This window comes from Pipistrellus kuhlii, unplaced genomic scaffold (assembly GCF_014108245.1).
Source record: "Pipistrellus kuhlii isolate mPipKuh1 unplaced genomic scaffold, mPipKuh1.p scaffold_m20_p_9, whole genome shotgun sequence".
Classification (NCBI taxonomy): domain Eukaryota; kingdom Metazoa; phylum Chordata; class Mammalia; order Chiroptera; family Vespertilionidae; genus Pipistrellus; species Pipistrellus kuhlii.
The window spans coordinates 37,034,694-37,054,384 of NW_023425595.1; the positions used below are offsets into that span (position 1 = coordinate 37,034,694).

The window sequence follows — 19,691 nt, forward strand, 5'->3', positions numbered from 1 at the left end:
TAAGACATGTTTTTTATCCTCATGGAACTTGTAGTCTTGCAGAGAATCTGGCCAGAAAGGCAGGTGGGGGTCAGGTCACAGAGAACCCTAAAGATTACACTGAGCTTGGACTTCCCTCTGAGGAATGAGTGAAATCAAAGCTCCATCCTGGCAGATCTCACCTAGACACATTGTTCTCTTGGCCTGGCTTCCAGGGATGACCACCATAAAGTGAGAGCTGAGATTTCTCTGAAACATGTTATTATAATTAACTGATTAGGTGCAACATTTTGATTGTCAAGGCCACCACTGTGAAAGGAATAATGTGAAGATGTGGTTTTCAGTCCTCTGCCCATCTAAGAGTAGAGAGTGAAGACTGAAGGTCAGGAAAAGAAGAAAAGTATCAGAGACTTGGGCACGCACTGCTACGTGTCTGAGAGCAGCATCAGGGGCAGATCAGGACGAAATGGTGACCACAGCACAGTGGACACATCTTCCCTCTGTCCATGCCCTGCCCTTTTCCTCCCACTCCTCATATTTACCGATAGAACAGTCGTGTCCAGTCCAGCTTGGGTCACAGCTGCAAAGCCCGGTGTCTGGGAGGAAGGTTCCGTGGCCCGAACACTGGTCCAAGCACGTTGCCCGGGGCATCTCGCAGTTGGTGCCACCCCATCCCACAGAGCAGTGGCACTCGCCTCTCACGCAGACACCCCGGCCAGAACATGTGGGATCCATGCAGTCCACTGTGACACGAAGGAAAGAGAACACAGGTAAGTGTCTGACCAGCAAAGGTGAGAGGCTCCTCCAAGCAAAGTACCATACCTCGTAGTGAAGTAAAGGGGCTTCCGACACTCTGCTAGAAGGACACAGGTTTCCTGTGCAGAGGCCACGTGGTATGGAGGAGAGCAGTAACTAGCAAATGGTGAACCTGGCTTCCCAACTCTACCTGCTGATTGACTGTTTACCTCTCTGAGCCTGGGTTCGCATACCTGTAAAATGTGGATACAAATTCTGACCTCGTGGCCTCATTATGGGAGCTCATGAGGAAGCCCTATGCTGCAGAGGAAAGATTTTAACATTTGACCTCTGAGGTCCTAAGTTCAAGGGTCACAGGACAAGATGTACTGCTTCTATGACCACAGTCAAGACACATACCTGCTCTGAGCTTCCTTCTATAAAGCAGATCTGATAGAATTACCTTTTTTTCAGGTTTCTATGAGGACCAAACGACCCCAAGGATTTGAAAGGACTGTATAAACTGTAAAAATTGTAAATCATTGGAAATCGGTAGCTGTTTTTCAGTTCTATCAGGACATGCAGTAGCAAACTGCGGTCAGAACTCATTTATAATTCAGACATGCTTTTACTTTAGTTATCAATTAAATTTTATAACCCAGTATATTTGACTTTTGCACAAAAGACTGGGAAGCCCCGCGTGGGTATATTAGCGTCTCAGACACTAACGAGCAGACTTTACAGATGGCAACACTCTGGGAACAGGCTGTTTATTCTGAGGGCCAGCTTGTTAAAAAAAAAAAAGCTCTTTTACTATTTAGGTTTTTATAGGAGTTCAGCTTCATGACTTAAATGATGACTAAGAAGACCAGAGGTCAGGAGCAGCAACTGCTAAAAATATAATAATGATAACACAACAGCAATAATAACAATTAATTTTAACTTAGTTCCTCTCCTGTGCTATATTTTTCATATATATATATATAACCTCATTTAACCCTAACAACAACTCTTTGAAGTAAATACCATTATTAGCCTCATTTTACAGATGAGGAAACTGAAGCACAGAGTGGTTAAATAAGTTGCCTAAGATCACACAGTGGTTACTCAAATTTGAATCACTCCTGGCTGGTATAGATGCCTTGCTGTTTCCTTTATCCTCTGACTGGTTCAAAAATACATTCATCACGTACACAGACATAAACACATAAAATGGTTAAAACATAGGAAAAGCAGACAAGGAAAGAAATAGGGCGAAGTGGAGAAATAATAAAGCCAAATGAAGGCAAAGCATCTCGTCTCTGGCAGTCTCAGGACACCATTTAATAACGGTTCGGGCATGACCTGCTGGAGTGCCTGGTAATTAAAAGGAATAAAAGTAATAATAGCGATACATTTTCATGACTGGCCCCAGGATCTCAGGATCTCAGAAGGATTATTCCAGCCCATTAGGCTACTCTGATAATTCCCTAGATCCAGAGAGTGTTCCAATCTGACAGGAAATGAGTCAGCGATTTCTGGCCCAGGACCTATAAAGGTATTTCCGGCTCCCTGAACACCTGACCCCAGCTTTGGGATCCAGCTGTCTCTGAGGGGCCCTCGAGGCTGGATCTATAAATCTGCACTGTTAGCCAGCGAGCGGAGAGGGCGCCAAGTGTAGCGAGAGGCCCTTGGGGGCACAGTCCTGCTCTGCCGCAGACCCAGTATGTCTGTGAGGGACCCAGAGACCAGCGGAGCGAATTGCACACTCTCCAAAGATGGTTCAGGCCGGGACAGATCAGAAAGGTCTGGTGAGAGGCTACCTCCAGGCCATTCATCGTCAATTAATCCTGGCTTCTGAAGACCAACTTGGCAGAGTGAGTGTGGAACTCCAGGGAAGGTCTAAAGAGGGAAGGTGGCTCCAGAAAACCTGAGCTGAACTGGCTGAGATTCCTGCCTGGAGGACACTGTCCCTGCTTATCTGAAACTCGGGGCCATTATCTGAGCCGTCATGATACTCTGCCACGAAGATCCTACCTAGACTGTGGCCCCTGCCCTCCCTTTCTGGGGCCATGGGGTGACAGAGACCCTAGGACGGGATTCAAGCTATCTCTTCCCATCACACTGGGGTGGTTTATTTTGCAGGAAACTGCGTAACATGGGAAGATGGGCTGTTGGAGGGCCCGGGAGAACTTGGCAGGGAGGCGGCTGAACTTCGTGTAGACAGTCTCACTTAGTTTCTCCTTAGAAGAGGTGCCAAACAGTTATATTTTTCCTCTGCAGAGCTTGCTGCTTAAGCCAGTATTTCTGGGAGAAGCTCAGCCCGTTGATGAAATGATGCGGCCTGCGTGGCCAGGCTGGAAGCACAACTGTTGCCCCAAATGTGCCACGCCTCAGTGACCACACAAGCTATTAGTCGCTCTTCAGGACCCGAAATACAGTCTCACTTTTCACTGCAAAAGGCCCAAATTATTCTCTTCTGCCCCTCCCCACACCCCTCCCAGTGCCCTGCTGGCGTGGTTCAGGCTTTAAAAAAATATAGGCCAATAAACTTCAGAAGAAGGAAGCCGGAGAGAGGGGGGGAAAGTAAGCTTGTTAGCTGATGTTTTATAAACACAGTGAAACCCCTTAAAACAGAGTTAAGGGAGGAGGGGAGGCATGAGGGGGAGGGCAGAGGCCCCCAGAAACTCCATTATAAACACAGGACTATTCAATGATGTTTCACCAAAGAAATAGAAATAATAAAAGGAATCAGTCCCAGATGGCCCTCCTCGGGAAAGAAAGCGGGAGTAAAAACATTTCTTTTCAGATAGATAATGTAAATCAAAGAGCTACACAGCTTCCTTTCTTCTCTTTGTAATACCCTTCGCTGGGGCACTGTCCAGGGGGCGGTGGAGCTTGACCGCCCCACCCCCTCCTCAGCCCACACAACGTGGTGAGGTGGGGGTGGACAGCCCCAGAGTTCCAAGAGAAATCTCCTTTTTGTTTCTCTTTCCTTCTTAGGGTCTTCACCTCAAGTGACTAAACTGAAAAGGGACAGCAGCTGAAGGTCACCATTGTCAGGAAGGGAAAGCCAAGTTCCTTTGTGTGAGGGGCTGGTGGGCCTCCTCTCTCAGATAGCCCACAGCGATCTGGTCAACGCTAACAGGCCTGAATCAGGACCTGCAGTCACACTTGGGGTCCACAGACAGCCTGTCTCAGAGAGGCGATGCTTTTCAGACACTAGTTCCTTCCTGTTCCCCACACTTTAAAAATGGGCCTATTATAGTCTCCTTCTCCCTCTCCCTTTACCCCCCCCCCCCTTTTTTTAAAGAGACAAAATGATGCCTTAAGAGGGGACTACCTATAAATCCCAAATTTAGCTCTCCTTAGAGCTCCTTCCACCCCATGGAGAAGGTGCTGGGGCCCTAGATAGTGGACAGTGGGAGGTGATGACTATTAGCATCATCCATCAGTTTCCAAGGCAAAGTCCATCCATTTCAAAAACACTTTGGATAGAATGAGTGAAGTAGAACAGGAAATGTGCTTCGGTTGTCCCCAGAATAAACTAATAACATAAGAGCTAACCTTTATAGAGCATTTACTATGTGTCGGACACTGAGCTTTACATGGGTCATTTAATTCACTCCTCCCAACAGCCCTCTGCGGAAGGCATTCCCATTTTATAGACGAGGGAACCGAGGCTAGTTAATGGCAGAGCTGGGACTCAAGCCTACATCTGATTCCCAAGTATGGGCCCGTAAAGCTACTCTAGACAGCTTGTGAAGAGTACTCCTCCTTTCGTCTAGAATTTCCATGCAGCCGAGAGGAAAGAGCACTGATGGGAAGTGCAGAGGCCTGGGTTGAATCCTGACCCAGCCATCAGTTAGTTAGCTATACCACCATGATGATGCCAATGCCCTTCCCTGGGCCTCAGTCTCTTCATTTGTGAAATACATATATTTACTTATCTCAACTTGTCAGATTTCCTTGGAAAGAACCGATGTCATGGTTACATCAGCAGTTCACTTTCTAGCTTTGATTTATACAGGTATATAAGGGTATCCCATACAAATGTATACAAATTTTGAATGATTATAAAGTCAGTGTTTATCAACATACCATTCATCTTCAAAATTAAGTGAGTTATCAGCTGTTAAAGTGTGTTCACATTTTTTGAGGACACCCTGTATTTACTTTATGAAGGAGAGGGACATGCCTTTGAGCACTTGAGAGCTACATGCACGAACACACACACACACACACACACACACACAAACACACAGACACACGAGTGTTATAGTGGAAGGCAGAGTTTAAGGTCTAAATACACTTATCATACTTCAGAAATGGGGAGTGAATGAGCTTAATGGGGAGTGGAAAGAACTTGGGCTATGGAGACAGAGAGACTGGCCTCAAACCCAGTCCTGCCACTGGCTAGCTGTGTGACCTTGGGCAAGCCATTTGACTCTCAAAGTCTCCATGTTCTCAACTATAAGATGATGTCCCCTCCCTACTGGGGTTTGCGGTTAAATAATGTGGTTAAATACTATATCCAGCACAGAGTTTTAGATAGTAAGTACTCAGTACAAGACTTCTGTGCCCTTCACTGAGTGGGACTGCATTTGTCTGTCCTCTTCTTTAGGTTCATTACGGTTGCTGATGGGCTCCTGGCTCCAGGTGGGGGTCCCCGGGCAGCTCAGGTAGCTTTCTCTGCTGCCTGGATGCCCTCTGCTGACCTCTAACTGCCTGAACGCGTCTTACCTTCCTCGCAGTTCTCGCCCTTATAGCCGGGGTTGCAGATGCAGGTGCCCATGATGCAGGTGCCATGGTTGCTGCAGGCCACATCGATGCATTGGTTGGTGGGCACGTCGCACTCGGCGCCCTTCCAGCCGCTGTGGCACAGACACCGGCCCTTCATGTACTGGCCATTCCCACTACAGAGCACGGGGCAGGAGGCTGGGGAGACAGCACGGGAAGCTTGGTGTGAACCAAAGCCCAGCATCCACCACCAGCCTTTGTCCCTTTCTCCCCTCCGCCTGCTGGCTTGAGCAAGAACCTCCAGTGCTTTGCCACAATTCTCTCATGTGCCTACCTGCCTGCTTCTCTTGTTTTATTTAATTCCTGATCAAACACACCTGTAGCTGCAGGTGAAGGTGTGCGGTGCATGGCCCAGTGGAGCTGGTGCCCAGTGAACTTTGCTCCCTCTCCCCCACCCCAATATCATCGGGGCAGCGTGGTGGTTGCCAGGACCCCTGTGAGTTCCTGGGGCTCCCTGGGAAAGGCAGCTGAGCCTCCTGCCTGCCTGCATCCCTCCTCCAATGCTCTCCTAATAGCGCTCCATTTTGCTTCCCCACCCTCATCTGCAGCACACTCATTGTTGTCTTTAACCCAGCTGTCACTCCATTTTCCTTGCCTTTCAGGCCTCCACTCAAACCCATAAACCACAGCTCTAGAAGAGAGTAGCTGAGCCCATCTTAGCTCTTGAAAGTATTATCTTTCCATTCTGCCTCTTAGCGTAGGGTTTTGTGAACATCTGTAGGAAGAACACTATATAAGAATAAATTATGTTTCCGTGTGCTGTAAGTACCCACCAGCCTTAGTGAGATTCACTAAGAGGCTGTTTTCTACAGGGCTCTTCACTCTAAGTGCAGACGGGATGAGACAGTAATTCTCATTAGAAGGGATGACTCATCTCTTCTCTCTTGCACCACCTTCCCCGTCCCCACCTGGCAGCTTTTCTTTAGAAAGCGCCTGGCAGGGAACCAGGCACTGTGGGGGCTGCAGGCTTTGCTGCATCAAACGGAGTCTATTCCACCTTAGAAGGAATAAGTAGAATCCCCAAAGCAGTGCCACCTCACCATGTTTTCGGCCTGGGGAGCATCTCTGGCTTCCACCAATGAGCAGCGACTCAGGCATCAGGTCTCAGTTCCAGGAGCACCTCACCTGGGAGCCCTGCCTGGTCCTCACCCATCCAAGCTGAGGCAGCTGCTCCCTCTCCCTCTGACAGGCACTCCCTGCACGTGACCTCCCTATGGTGTTTCTCACCTACTAGCCACTTTGCCATCGTCAATTTTGTCTGTCTCCCAGGTGGAGAACTCCTGGGCTTGTTCAGTGTCTAGCACAGGACCAAGCCCGGAAGGACACAAAGCAAATGACTGATGAGGGAGAAAAACCAAAGGGGGTTTCCCGAAAGGTAGTGCCAAAACCTCAGGACTACAGATCTCCTTTGGTGTTTTCCTTGTTGATTCTTGCAGGACAATAATGAAGGCCAAAGGCAAAGGGGCGATCATGGCAGCCTTGAAACTATCGCCAGGTGGTTATCATTAGCTCCCTATGTGCCAAAATCTGAAGCAATTCTGGGGTCCTGTGTGGAGGAGAGCAGTCTCGCCCACCTCCCAAGACCTTGGTGGCCTCAGCCATGATTCTGCCTGTGCTGTTAGACGGCCATAACTGAGCAAGAAACCAGGCCTCGCTTCTCTGGTCCAGGAGGAAATCACACTAGCTGAAGGTGAACTTTGAAGACACTTGGCAAAGGCTGATCACTCCTCTAAGGGGAAATCAGCTTTTCAAAGGACCCCATGCCACTCCTTCTGCCCCCACAATGGGACGTGAGGTTAACTGTGGCTGCCCCTTCCTTCCTGATCTCCCAGTTATGCACTTAAGCGTGGGTCAAGGGGGCCGAAGACTTCCCTCACAGGGTTTCTGAAGGATGGCCCTTGGGAGCCCTTCTCCAGATAGTCAAGAATGGCCTGGAGCCACTCTATCAGTGGACAGAGTGTTGGCCTGAGGACTGAAAGGGTCCCCGGTTTGATTCCAGTCTAGGGCACATGCTTGGGTTGCAGGCTCTACCCATAGTAGGGGGTGTGAGGAGGCAGCCAGTCAATGATTCTCTCTCTCCCTTTTCTTTCCCCTCCAAAATATATATAGTGGCCTGGAGTCCTGCACCAGCCCCGAGGAGTGGAACCGGAGCTACCCACAGGGCATGAGGAGTGGAAATCACAGGTCCACTCCGGGGCTCTCACCTCTGCCGCAGTCGGGGCCCAGGAAGCCCAGGAAGCAGTGGCAGGTCCCAGAGATGCAGTCCCCATTGCCGTAGCAGTTGCTGGGGCAGTTATCCACGGATTCTGGGGGAGAAAAGAGAAGGAGAGCTGAAAACAAGCTTCTTTCCCCAAACAGAAGGCCCAGGAATAACACATTCGAGCTCTTCTTGCCCAGTCACTGAAAGCAAGCAATCAAGTTAAAAATTATATGTTACTAGAGGCCCGATGCATGAAATTCATGGAAAAGTAGGCCTTCCTTCCCCCCTGCTGCCGGCACCAGCTTCCCTCTGGCCACCGGCTTTGTCTGAAAGGTCTTCTGGAAGGACATCCGGTCTAATTAACATATTATGCTTTTATTATTATATTGGTAGATATAGTCTTGGCCAGTATACTCAGTGGTCAGTGGTTAGAGCACTGGCTGAAGCACCAGCAGGTCTCAGGTTTAATTCTCGGTCAAGTGCACATACCTGGGTTGCAGGTTAAATCCTGGATCCTGATCAGGGCGTGTGCAGAAAGCAACCAATTGATATGTCTTTCTCTCTCACACTGATGTTTCTGTCCCACCCCTCCTTTCCACTCTCTTAAAAATCAATGGAGAAGTATCTTTGGGTGAGGATTAACAAACAAACAACCTTAATTTATTTTTACTCTTACTGAGATATAATTCAACTGACATTAAGGAATGTGTGCTGGAAAATGTCTGCCTGAACTAATTTTTTTTTTAATAAATCAAGTTTGTATCTACAAATACATTAGAAATTTTTTCCCTCCTAAAAACATTAGTGAAAAAAATAGTTCAACCTACTATCAGGGATATCTTTGGATGCTAGGTTATTGGGTGATTCTTGTGGTCTTTACACTTTCCTGTGTTTTTACTTATTTATTTTTCACAATAAGCTGATATTCCAGGAACATATTTTTTTAAAGCTACTGAGCATTTGTAAACCTGTCTTTTCACACTTCTGATTTTTCAAGCCTCAGTCCGGTCCCCTCCCCACCTGCTAACAAAACAGCTGCACGGCCAGCCTCTCAGCTTCCTCTTTTGCTCCCTTTCCTCCCCTCCTCCTCCCCATCCCCCCTCTTCTCTTCATCCTCCCCATTCCCCAATTCTTTCACCACCCAGCAGCTTGAGTAATGATGTATCTGAAATGTTCTCCTACTTAAAACCTTTCAATAGGGGAGAAATGAAAATATCCAAGCTCCTTTAAAAGACATAGATCTGAAAATGGCCTAAGTGCCCATCAGTAGATTGTGCATAAAAAAGCTGTGGTACATTCCCACCATGGAATAGTACACAGCTATAAAAAAGAAGGCTCTCTCACCCTTTGAGACAACACAGAGGACCTGGAGAGTATTATGCTAAGCAAAATAAGCCAGTCAGAGAAGGACAAGTATCACATGAGCTCACTCATATATGGAATCTAATGAACAAAATAAACTGACTAACAAAAAATAAGGCCCAGAAACATGGAAACATGGAAAAGACTGACAAATCCCAGAGGGAAGTGGGGAGGGTGGGATGGGAAGAGATTAACCAAAGAACTTATATGCATAGTGCTTTGCCCATGGACACAGACACCAGTGTGGTGGAGGCTGGGGGTAGGGGTGGGGTGGAGAGAAAGAAGTTGGGAGAAAATAGGGGACACCCATAATAATGTCAACAATACAAAATACACTTAAAAAAAAGGCATAAGAGTTTACTTTCATATTCCTTTGCCCTACTTGCATTCCTTATGCCATTGGTCCATTTATTTTGTTCATTAGATTCCACATATAAGTGAGATCCTGTGATAATTGTCTCTTTCTGATTGGCCTATTTCTCTTAACATCTGCTATGATGCCCCTCTTGAAAGACGTTCCTTTCTCTAATTTTCCCTCATACTTTGGGACTGTTGGCATGACATGTCAGGAAATACCAAATTCACTTCAGAAATGTTTTAGTAAAAAAGTAATCAATGTTTTACAGCTCCAATTATGAAAGCCATTAGCTAGAAAAGCTATGCATATGGAACAAAGGAGCGAAGTCACTATATGTGAAAATTCTCTTTGTGCCATCTATTTCCACAAAATTTGTCTCATTTCACTGTTACCAAATCCAAAAGGATGTATCATTATTCCTTTATTTACTTATTTATTTATTTATTTATTTATTTATTTATTTAGGGTGGCTGGGAGATGAAGTGACTTGCTGAAGGCCACACAGATACAATGGCATGGAGGCAAGATTCATGTGGCCTTAGGACTCCGAGCCTGGTTTTCTTCAATGACATTATACTCTCAGGGCCTTAAAGAAATTCACTCCATAGCAAGCCAGGAGAATGAGCGAGGTGGCAGATCTGTGGGACCGAGAGGCCAATCCTGAAGACAGCAAAGGACTCAGTTAAAAGGTACAAAATTCTAGAACTTTTAGAAGTTAAAGGGATCCAAGATACCACCTAGCCCTAAGTATTCATTTAATAGAAAAGGAAACTGGGCAGAGGAAGGGCAATGACTCACCAAGGCCTCAGAGTGAGTCTGTACTCAAAAGTTGAAAGTAGAGGAAAGGGTTAGTAAGGTAAACAAAATTAAGGATTTAACCATGTCTCAGCTCACAAATAAGTCTTGAAGCCAATGTGAAGGCCTCTGGTAAATGAGATGTTACTATAGAAGACGAGTCTTGCCCACAGGACATTTGCAGCCTCAGTGGGAGCATGAGATGACACTGCCATCCTGGCAGCAGCACAGGATGTGAAGCAGCTCCTAGTGGAGTGAGGAAACCTGGCCTGGGGTGGATTCTTCTGGCACCATGCTGGGTGGCCTAAAGCAAATTCTGGCCCATTTCTGGGTCTCACCTTCCTCATATGTGAAATCAAGGTAATGGCAGAGATGACCCTAGGACTGCTTCCTGTTTTAAAATTCTGTGAGTCTGAAATTGAGAGCAACTGTGCAGACAAGGCATCCATACAAGGGCATACAGCCTTAACCGCAGCAAAGCACTAAGGCTCATGGACATTGACGATTATAGGGCCAATTTACAGGGACAGCTGATATGGGGCAAAACCGGCAGAGGGGAAGGCTACTCGGAGGAGATGGGTGTGAAGAATGGTGTGAATATGGATTGAGAAGGAACAGATAGGGAGATGGGGAGGAACTCATAGCATGGTGCACTTCCCAGAAAGTTCTTTCCCAATTGTCTGCTATTATCAACTTGGAAGCTTCTTCAAAAGTTCAGAAATAGGATTCAGAAGTGTGGTTCTTCTCATGAGTGGGTGGGAAATTCCACTTACTACATGTTGTTCCTCTGCTAACATGAGCAGTTTTACACTAACAGGTGAGAACAAAAGGGTCTAACCCAGCATATGTTCTCATTTCAGGGCAAAGTGGTTGGGTCCTCTCAGAGGGAGGCTCACAAGCCATGGCCCCAGGGAATTCTGCTCTCACTGGCTTTGCCTGGAAGAATCCATCTTCCTAACTAATACCTTTACTTTACAAGTGGATTTCTAAACAATGAGAGGGGGGTGGGCAGGGTGAAGAGAAAGAGAGAGAATGGCTTAGAAAGTATCATTTTGAATATTCTTTTAAAAATAAGAATTCTGAGTAAAGTTTAAGGCAAGATTATTTTCACTTTTAGCTAATGGCTAAGGTAGGACTGGAGGGTGGGCTCCATCTGTGGTATCACAGGAGTATAGGACAGAGGTAGGAGGCCTGGCCTCAGGTCTTGTTCTGCTTCTAAATGGCTGTGTCTTTAACCATGTCACTTCATCATTCTGCACCTGTTTCCTCATCCCTGCCTTCCTGGCAACTCCTATTCCTTCTTTCAAATGCAGCTCCAATGTCACCTTCTCTGACAAGCCATCCTGATTTCTTTTTTTTTATTTTTAAATATATTTTTCTTGATTTCAGAAAGGAAGGGAGAGGGAGAGAGAGATAGAAACATCAATGATGAGAGAGAATCATTGATTGGCTGCCTCCAATACGCCCTCTACTGTGGATCAAGCCTGCAACCCGGGCATGTGCCCTTGACCAAATTGAATCCAAGACCCTCTAGTCCAAGGGCCAATGCTCTATCCACTGAGCCAAACCAGCTAAGGCCTTCCTAAGTTACTCCAGGACTCTTTCTTTCCCTCCTACTTAAACCCCAAACGGACTGTGAACTCCCTGAGGGCAGACACTGAGTTTATTCATTTCTCTCGAGAAATGAATAAACTCAGTGTCTGCCTTGATATCCATCTCACAGAGCAGGTCTCAATGTTTGTTGCTGTCACTGAGAGAATTCAACTGGATAATCTCAGAGAGAGGTCTCTCTCAGATCCAAAGTCCTTTGGTACAGTCCTTCTCAAAACCATGGTATAAAAGTCTCCTGATAAAATTACTAGAATTATCAGTTGCATTTATAACAGGATCAATTGCAGATCAGTGTCACACACACGCTTTCTAGATTTTGAATCATCTGCCACAAAGCTTTCGTGGTGAAAAAGTGAGGAAAGTATGTTTTCTGTGAGGGAGTCTGGTGTCGGTTGCTAAATGTGACAGCACAGAATGCTGTTTGCTACAAAACTTGCCCCAGGCTATTGGTTTCAGAGAAGGCAGAAGTTTTAGGAAACATGGAATAATTTTATGATAGTAACAAGGAAGTGGGAGGGAGACGTTTTTCTTACGTTTGGAAAGATTTCAACTACTTGGGGTCCACCTGGGATCCCATAAATGATGAGTCCCCTCTGATGAGATAGCTCTATGCTAAACGCTAGTGCAGGAGTGACATTCACTGGCTTGGGAGGAGTGTGAACTTTATGGACTAAACCTGCTGTTATGTTTCCAATTAGTGTTTGGTGAATGTCTTCCGTCTGTAGTTCCTTCCTGCTTTGCTCATGTCCAAGCTGCAGCTGCCTTCATTCTGCAGAAGGTGTTCCTTCAGATCTGCTCAAATCTAAATGGAAAATGCAGCTGCCTACGAATAACTGATTTTCCTAATTGAGTATGTGGCATATGGGAAGATAGCCCCCCCCGCCCCCCCAACTCCCTTTGCTTTTGTTTTTCCATCACCACAGTGGGTCCTGCTAGAAAAATTGATTCTCAGGAACATGTTTTTCCTTCCATCAGTGTTGGAATGCAGAGTTTAAATGTTTCCTGAGCTCCTTCTTTCTCTGGGCATGTGTTGTGAGTGGGCGTGTTCTCAGGATGTTGAACAAACTATTGCTCGAAATACAAAGGGGCATCAGCAGAAGGAAGAAAGACAACAGTGTTCTTCTCTGGAGGAGACATGGAGACAGGAAACCACAGGGCCCCGGTGAAGCCACTGCAGCACCTCATCTTGTCTGTAGACTACACTTTTCCAGAACAAACCACTCGCACCACCGTGTCCAGGTGAAAGAATAACAGTTGATAAATATATCCTTCTGAGTCCAGGGTTGATTGACAGAAAAGCCTGCCTTCATTTGCCAACTACTGCTTTTCTGTTTTGGAATCTCAAAGCCTTGTTTTGAAGGAGAAACCACAGAGAAAAATCCTGCCTGGAGAAGGACTAGCAGGCAGCCTAATTGTGGACTCCCATTTCACAGGAGCAGTTAGCCTAGAGAGGAAAGGAGGCTCCCTCCTCCATAAGCTCCCCAGGCCTGGGCACACCTGCTTCATTCCCTGGTCTGAGCAGGCACACCTCTGTGGTCACAGGAGCCAGATCTTGGATTCTAGCACCAAAGATAGAAGGAGCAGCTGTGAGGTGGAGCTTACCAATCATCCTTGGCTTCTCTCTCTACTTACCTCACTCTTACCCTCCCTTCCAGCCTCTTCGACCCCCGGCTTGTTCTCCTGTGATGTGTCCCAGAGGACAGAAGCTTGTGTTTTCTACCTACAATTCCTTCCTCGGTTTCCCTCATGTCTCCTTCAATTGTAAAAGTAAGAAGAGATGAGTTGGGGAACCAAAGTCTACCCAGTGCCTCACAGAGACCCACTCTCTGATGCCTCCTTTGGCTTCTCTGTAGGATGGATGCTAATGCTTTAGGTAAGAAAGGAAGGATCTGGACTTTGGGACAGCCAACTGGATGACTGGATGTGTTACCTTGACTGCAGCTAGTAACATTATATTGATACATCTGGAAAGGGGATTGGGTTTATTTTTGGCAACCAAAAGAAGAGAGGGAAACAAACTAGACAGCATAGCTGGGATTTAACTCTACAGCAGCTCCAGGTTGAGGGAAGACTCTAACACAGATCTTCTCATTCCCTCAAATGAAGTGTGAAAGATATACCACTTATTCATTCCTAATAATAATTATGAGAAGTAGGTACATTTTCCCATTTTATAGTTTCAGATAAAGATTGAGAGCTGTTGTAATTTTCTCATGGTCACAGCTGTCAGGGCAAATCTGGCAGGTGAACCAAGTTCTATCTGAAGTGGAAATGTGTGGTGTATGGCCCGGACCAGAGTGGGGACTCTGGAGCCAGCCTGCCTGTTACTAGCAATGTGCCCTTTGGGCAAGTCATCTCTAAACACCAGTTTCCTCATCTGTGAAATGGGGTTAATAATAGCACCCACCTCAGAGGGTTATTTTGAAGAGCAAATAGTATAATGCTACGCATATAAGGAGGTTTGCTCAGGGCTTGGCAGAGTTGGTATTTCGGTTTGAAGTAAGGGTCAGACATGCATTTCATTTGGAACTAAAATGACTAAAACTAACTTGATCTAATGAATCCAAAGCAGGCAATGTGGGATATTGGGGATAAACATGAGCACATATGCATATAAAACACAGAGCAACTCCCCATGGTTAAACCGGGAAAACAAACAAGCGCTGCGCTGAATGTGAAGAAGGCAGGGTGTTTGGGTAAATTCCCTCCTGGGGAAAAGCACTGTCAAAGCAAATTAAACCTGTTGTCTCCCAGAAGCCCAAACACAGGCAGACTCATGCCAACAACGGAGAGAACTTTCCTCCCTCTGCACACTAGATTGGCACTGGGCAGGTGCCAGGTGCTGGAAAGCTGTTCCATGGCCCGTGAGGTGTCAGTCCCTATAGGTGCCCCAGCTTCCTCTGCAGATGATGGAATTCAAAGGCTTTTCATCTGCAACAGTCTAGGTCAAGGCAATGACAAAAACTTGACAAAGCCCCTGACAGCCTGGGCTTGAAGCCAGGTCTGCACTGGCATATGAACGGGGAGATCTGTTTTCAATCATACCCAGAAGTCTACCAACCACTACTAAGTGCAGCTCTAAGGAGGGGGTCTCAGAAAAAGACCGTTCCTTGGGTGATACTCAGTCTTGGTTCTTTGTTAATTATTTGGGGACAAAACAAATTTCATCAATAAGACTATGAACTCCTTGAAGATCAGCAGCAAGTCTGGTTCTTCAAAGAGTCTGGTGAGTGCTACACACACGCAAATCCTCAGTGACATTTGCTCTTGAGGAACTCAGCAAGAATACAAGGGAGAAATGAAACGCAGGGCAGCATGCCTGGTACAAGTCAGACTCAAGAGAACAGTTGGTGGTCAGCAGGCTATTGTTTCCTTGTACACTGCCTAGAACTAAGGGCGAGACAGGAAGTTCAATTTTGTATTGTACTCTCAGACCATATTTGGAGTTCAGTAGTTCACATCTGGGGGCCACATTTAAGCGCCCGATAAGACTAACTGGAGCATGTTCATCAAAGAACAACCAGAAGGATAGAAAACTTGAAACCACATTTCAAAGAAAAAATTTTTGGAGGAATTGGGAATTTAGCCTATAAGGGGTATGAGCTCTGTTTGAAAACATCTGAAGCGCTGATATGAAAAATAAGGATCAGACTTTTGTTCTGTGGCCCTGTAGGTTGGCCTAGGTCCAATGAGTAAGAACTACAGTCTTTGGGAAGTGGACTTGGTTCAGAAATAATTTTGTAATCGTGAAAGCGGAATACCACTTCCTACGTTGGGTTATAGTCTGTGGATGAATACTGTAAATTTGAGGGCAGGAAATATGTTCTTCATCTCTGAATAATTAATAAGTATCTCCCTAGACTCAAAGCAGGTGGTAAAGGACTGTTTATTGGGTGGATAACGACATGAATGGATGAGGTAACCCAACAGGTCATACATGGGCGGTCACTCTATATACTGAAAAAGAGGGCAAATGGATGACTGGTGGGGATACTGCAGGCGGATTAAAGGTAAGCTGTATGACATCTTCCAAACCTGAAATCTTATGATTCTCTGAGTCATGGTGAAAGGGAACATGCCTGGACTTTATCAACAAACTTGGGTTCTAGTCCTAAACCTGCCACCAGCTTGTTAGGTGACCGTGGCCCTCCTTTCTCTTAGGGACTATTTTTTCACATCCAGAATTCATTAAATTTATTTACTGAGTATCTACTGAGCATCTATTCTGGCTCAGGAAGTGTTCCAAGGAAGCGGATGGCTTGGGTGATCTTCCAGATCTAATATCCTGTGATCTAATGAATTAAACCAAATTGTCAGTACTTAGAAAACGACACAAACAGATGAAGAAAAAGAAATCTTAGATTACCATCATATTTAGGGCCTGAGGGAGAAAAAGTAAGTTTGTTGCTTAAGGGTAGACTCCAACTTTTCTAACCTCTCCTCCGATACATAGCATCATATCACCATCTACCCTATGAGAAGGGTCTCAGCGAGTCACCCAGGCTGAGAGAACAGGGACGGGACTGGGGAGCAGGTGGCTGGCTGACTGCCTCTAGCTAAGAGCTCCACATCTTTTCCCGGGGCTGTCGGCAGCAGCTTTGGCAGCTGTCAGAGTCCCTGTAGTTGGCTCAGGTTCTGCTGCCTTTTCCAGGGAATGCTGTGTGAGCCTGCATCACCTCCTCCCAAGCCTGTGAGCATATGCCAGTGGTGCCACCGAGACACACACATCACATGGTGATGAGGCAGACAGGTGCTATGCTGCTCAACAGAATAAGGGCCTTCAAAGGAGAGGTGCTGCTCACATGTTTGTAAACACTTTTCCTTCCCTTATATATTTGTCAATCCTTCACCCACAACTCCTTCTGAGGGGCTCTGCTCTGCCCACAGTGCCTGGCTGGGTAGCTGGCACAGGTAGACCAGATGATGCCACCTCCCCTCTGGCCTTAGGTGATTGGACCGGGATGAGCTCCTGACTAAAAGGATATTAGATTCACATGCTGACTAACCAACACTCTATGACAGGGCCAGAGTCCCAGCCTCTAGTATTTGAACTGAACTGTGCCCAGGGAATGTGGCAGTAGGCCACACAGCCCGTGAGAGGAAGAGAATGAATGGGATTCCAGAGGCTTTTCGGTGTCTATTTTAGTCCCAAACCATGTCAGTCTTTCAGAAACTAAGTCACCGCCACAGCTGCTTTTCCTTGAGGTTGCTTGAGTGTGGTTTTGCTTCTTACAACTGAAAGAATCTTGACATGTCCATTCACCTGGACCTTATCGGGCTCTGCCTGGTAGTTTGCAGGTTTTGATGATAACTGGTCAGTGCAGGACTTAATGTTTCATTTTTATTGATTTGAGAGAGAGGAAGGGAGGATGAGAGAGATAGAAACATCAGTGATGAGAGAGAATCACTGATTGGGTGCTTTCTGTTTGTCGCCTACTGGGAATCAAGCCCACCTGGGTGTGTGCCCTGACTGAAAATCGAACTGTCACCTCCTGGTTCATAGGTCAATGCTCAACCACTGAGCCACACCAGCCAGGCAGGACTTAATGTTTTTAAACCATTTCTACATGCAGTTTTATTTGATCCTTACAACAGCTCTGTATGGAGGAAGGGGAGGTGCTATGTATGATTCATTGTTCTGTAGATGAGGACACGAAGGCACAGAGAAGTGGCTGAGGTTCATGCAGCTAATCAGTGACAGGACTACCCTTTCCTACCTAACCTTGGGGTTCCTCCATTGTACTCACTGCCGGTCCGATAAGAACACATGCCGGTCCCACTCCTTCACCCTTCAGTCTGTTTTGGTACGGAGTGAGGACTACATAAAGCACATGTGTCAAACACAAGGCCCGCGGGCCAAATCCGTCCCGCCAAGCCTTGCAATGTGGCCCGCACCGCGCTGTCATCACTGCACTCTGCTGCGTTTCCATCACAATGACAGTTTATGACTGTTCAGTAAACCATTCGGCCCGCAATTTAGGCTGGATTTTAGATTTTGGCCCCTTCTCTGATTGAGTTCGACACCCCTAACATAAAGGATGCTGCCAAGACCAGGAACTTCCAAACAGCATTGATTTGGGTTTTGTCCTCTGAAATCCTTGTTTTGAAAACATGCTTGTTAGCAATCAAAATGCGGTTCTGGCCATTCACAACAGTATCACGCTGGGCAATAATATTGATGCATTTACTCATTACCTTTCCTCCCTTCAAACAAGTATCTATGGGCTCTGCTGTGCTGATGCCATCAGGGGGACCCAAAGTGTGGCCCCCATTTGAAAGGAGCAGTGGGAGGCTTTGGGCTGTGGAGTAGGAAAAGAGCTGGGTCTATTATACATGTCATCTCTTCTGAGGGTGAGACCTAGAGTAAGTCACTGTATCTGAGATCTCAGTTGCGTTAACTGTAAAATGAGAAAACCACTGTCCTATACCCTGGTTGTGAAGATTACATAAAACCACTATATACATACATAGGTATGTGTATATGTATGTGTATGTGTTTAGACATATACCTGGTACATAGAAGGTGCTCTGAAACTGTTGCTTCACTCCTATCTCTAGCATACTTTTCAGTGGTCATCAAATTTTAGCCCATGTTCATCCCCTGAAGGGCTTGCCAAAGCATGGATGGCTAGGCCTGACCCCTGGAGTTTCTGATTTAACAGGTCTGGGTAGGGTCCCAGGTGTTGCTGATGCCCTTGGTCTGGAAGAAGCTTTGGGAAGCACTGCTCTGGCCAGCGTTATATCTTCAGGTCACCGCCTGACCCCGAGGCACCTGATGATATGACCCTGGCCAGAGCAGTGCTTCGCAAAGTTTATTCCAGTACTGTGCTTTAAGAAGCACTGGTCTGGAAGGAAGGCTAAGACTTTAACACAGGTCCATCCAAACAAGCCAGAGAGGCCTGGCTGGCGTGGCTCAGTGGTTGAGCATCGACCCATGAACCAGGAGGTCATGTTTCGATTTCCGATCAGGGCACATGCCTGGGTTGTTAGTTCAATCCCCAGTGTGGGGTGTGCAGGAGGCAGTCGATCAATCATTCTCTCTAATCATTGATGTTGCTATCCCTTCTCTCTCTCCCTCTCCCTTTCTCTCTGAAATCAACAAAAATATTATATTAAAGAAAACACACACAAACAAGACGGAAAGATCCTAACTCTGCAAGAATGCAAACTGTTGTGGACCATGTCCAAACGGGAGGGCTCGGTCCTCCTGGAGGTGGTACTTGAGTGGCTCTTACAGAGTAGGTAGCCTTTTGAAATGCAAAGCAGTTCTGGGCAAGCCAGGGGTCCAGTAAACCAGATCCAGAACAATCATCTCTGCTGCTCCCACGCAGTGACCTGCTGATCAGCATGCCAACTTCATGTCAAGTCTGTCTTCAGAACAAATTATTTAAGAAATCCGTTTTTTAAAAGCTCAACTCAGCTGCTGGCTAGAGAGTTCCATCTAATGAGCATCACTTTGTGCGGAATTATTCTGTGCTGACAGACAACGGGGGAACAGACACAGGCTCTGAGGAGGTGGGGGTGGGGGAACTGCTAATTATTCTCCAATCATTTATCAGGTCTTGTTATCAAGCTCGAGACGGCTTGCAAACCAGGAGGAAACCAAGTCTCCCTTCCCCCTGTACATCAGCACAGCCAGGATCGAAAACGCCCAGGACTGTGTAAAGATGACCTGAGGACTAGAACTCGTGTGTTGGCCTGCACTCCACTCCGACAATGGACGTGTCTGGCTGGTGCTACCCCAGCCTAGCCCACTGTGCCAGCGTCCTAAGTGGACTTCGGCCTCCAGCCTTGTCCCTTTCAGCCCAGCCCTGTCAACCACAGCTGTCATTCTGGAATTGTGTCTCTCCAGGTCACCGCTCCATAGCATCT

General features: G+C 46.6%; 1 protein-coding gene across 6 annotated transcripts in view; it reads right to left on the bottom strand.

The window, feature by feature from the left end:
• Positions 1–19,691, bottom strand: part of TENM4 (teneurin transmembrane protein 4) — a 547,191-nt gene that overhangs the window by 126,698 nt on the left and 400,802 nt on the right. For all 6 annotated transcript variants that reach the window (XM_045577427.1, XM_045577429.1, XM_045577432.1 and 3 more), the window contains 3 exons: positions 7,698–7,799; positions 5,437–5,631; positions 522–722 (listed from right to left, as the gene is read on the bottom strand). In XM_045577427.1, coding sequence (XP_045433383.1) covers positions 522–722; positions 5,437–5,631; positions 7,698–7,799 — 498 coding nt within the window. The remainder of the gene's footprint in view (positions 1–521; positions 723–5,436; positions 5,632–7,697; positions 7,800–19,691) is intronic.